This window comes from Photinus pyralis, unplaced genomic scaffold (genome assembly GCF_008802855.1).
Source record: "Photinus pyralis isolate 1611_PpyrPB1 unplaced genomic scaffold, Ppyr1.3 Ppyr1.4_unclustered_Scaffold788, whole genome shotgun sequence".
Taxonomy (NCBI): domain Eukaryota; kingdom Metazoa; phylum Arthropoda; class Insecta; order Coleoptera; family Lampyridae; genus Photinus; species Photinus pyralis.
The window spans coordinates 4,064-6,406 of record NW_022172266.1 but is presented as its reverse complement, the minus strand read 5'-3'; the positions used below and the strand labels follow the sequence as shown (position 1 = coordinate 6,406).

Sequence of the window (2,343 nt, the reverse complement as noted above, 5' to 3'; positions counted from 1 at the left end):
AACGACCGTTTTGCACATCCGCATCCTTATTTATCACCATAAACCCATACGGGGTTCGCCAGCTTTCCGAACACATCTCTCGAAACAGCTGCATGGTTATTATGGGTGCGACATGATCTTCATAAATATGTCGCAAATTCAAGTCGTCCTGTTCGAATAGGACAATTCAGTTGGCATTATCTCTAATCAATTGTTTAGGAATTTTAGAATACGTCTGACCCAAGTAGAAACAATCGATGGCGTTATGCCTGCCCATTGAAAAGTACGCTCTAATATTATCCTGTTTTTCACAAGCGATATCGTCAAAGATAAAAACCGAATTAGGTTTGGCAGCACTGGGCTCCATAATGTCCGCGTTCTTGTTGAATGTGAAGAAGCCTATATTCTTCATTGGTTGCAAAATTTCCCCCAAAACCCTATATTTGTCCTGATTCAGCGATTTCGAATAGACGTACACGTGTTTGAATCGGAGACCATTAGGTTCAGTTAGCAGACTGAGCATCGTATTCGTTTTACCACAATTGGACGGTCCACAAATGACGCATCTTACGCTGTTTGGAAGTAATACGCCATGGGTTTTTTTGCGGTCCACATTTGGCGTCGTGTCGAGATTTTGAACGAGCAGCTTTTGCTTCTGCACCACTACCTTCATTTTGGGGTCGCGGTTGAAATAAGACTACGAACATTTTTTATCATTACATTTTATTTATACATTTTAAATAAATACAAATCATAGTTTCTTCACTTCCCCGGTCAGAGGATTGTATTGAATTAGTGCATCGTGCAGGATCAGACAATAGGCAACCGTTCCCGCCTCGAAGGCCTCCATCGACTCCATTTCCAACTTAACATCTACCGTCGAATGCTTCAGAGATTCGTTTTGCTTTGAACAGTCCAGCACGAAGATGGGGCAACTTTTAAAATACAAATAGTCAAAGAGGGCGTCTTGATGCTCATCTTTCGAGTAATAATCGCGCCGAAAGTTTAAATAGTTTTGATATGCAATGATGTACTTGTTGGCATTAAAATCTAAATGCATCGCTTCGTACGGATAACTTTCCGAGTTGAGATGCAGTTTTAAATTTCGAATATTGATGTTATCGAAATTGGCCGCTCTTGCTTCGTGTGAAAACTTTTTACCGCTTCGTTGAAATGCCACAATTATCCATCGTGGTTTCTCTAGTTGAGTTGAAGTTTTGATTGGCCATATATCCGACTGTGCCTGTTTTAAAGCGGGCAATTCGTACAGTTCCCATTGACGAAATGGCATTGTGATTATAGCATCTTTATTGATGCGTTCGTATAGGCTAATTTTGGCGCTATCGCTAACGGTCACGTGAGGAACTTTCCATTGAATTTTTGTTAATGTTATTGTTGCATCGTCGGCGGTACCGATGTAGCAATTGGCATCGCTTCTAGCACGAATTAATACCAATTCTTGTCGCATGTTTACGATAACCTGTCGATAGTCCTCCATGCATCCGAATATGTGTTTTAGCGGAATGCAAACAGCGAAATGCTTCTCCTTGTTGCTCTTATTGAAATCTACTTGAAGGGATTCATCGGTCGGTGACCACCCCAAATGTTTGAGACCTTTGCTTTCAGTAGACGTATACGATACGTATCCCTTCAGTGAGGATGTAATACCAGGATTCCTGCATACATCCACTTTCTGACCTCCCAACTCATAGCGAATTTCTTCGAAAAGGAATGGTGCGAAATTGTTTGTTAGGTTGCATGTTTTTGCGATGGCACCCTCTCCTTCCGGCTGACTCCATTCAATTTTTCCTTCCAAGTACAAAAAACTGTCGTAGGTGGCGCTTATCAGCTCTTGATTTTGAATTAATATTCGTATTTCACTGGAAAGTCCGTAATCTGAAGATCCTCCGTATGGAAGATGGGTATGAATATCGGATTTAACAATCGTTTCGTCAAAGTGTACGCTTTGAAAGACGTTTAACGAGTCTGCTGCCGCCGCCATTTTGCACTTTCAGGCCAATGGATTCCAAGAAAAATTTTTCTACTGGCATTAATGTGCCCGGTCCCTGTCTCGATTGAGAATAACTCGATTTCCGGTTATCTTGTTTATTTATAGTGTTGAGGAAGGTTGGCAATGGACCTTGATTAATACGTAACCCCATATTCTTTTAACTCCAATCGTACTGTAAACGGTTCACTTTCCCCGAAATCGATCGGTTCGCCCTTTTGATTCGTCAACTTTATAGTTATATTGCTAATTCTACTGGTATTTACTTCCAAATATTGAGTATTACTGGGAATTTTATCTAAGCGATAACCTGGTGGAACGGAAACGTCTATTTCGTAAAGGACCTTAGCGCGATT

At 41.0% G+C, this 2,343-nt stretch overlaps 1 protein-coding gene across 1 annotated transcript; it reads right to left on the bottom strand.

Annotated features, from left to right (window-relative positions):
• Window positions 1-730: 730 nt before the first annotated feature.
• LOC116182872 lies at window positions 731-1,981 on the bottom strand. Its single transcript, XM_031503431.1, has one exon. The coding sequence runs from the start codon at window positions 1,979-1,981 to the stop codon at window positions 731-733; it is 1,251 nt and encodes a 416-aa protein (XP_031359291.1).
• Window positions 1,982-2,343: the final 362 nt, after the last annotated feature.

What these genes read in the sequence shown, in the direction of transcription:
- LOC116182872 (XM_031503431.1), bottom strand. Translation starts at nt 1,981, where the DNA reads ATGGCGGCGGCAGCAGACTCGTTAAACGTCTTTCAAAGCGTACACTTT.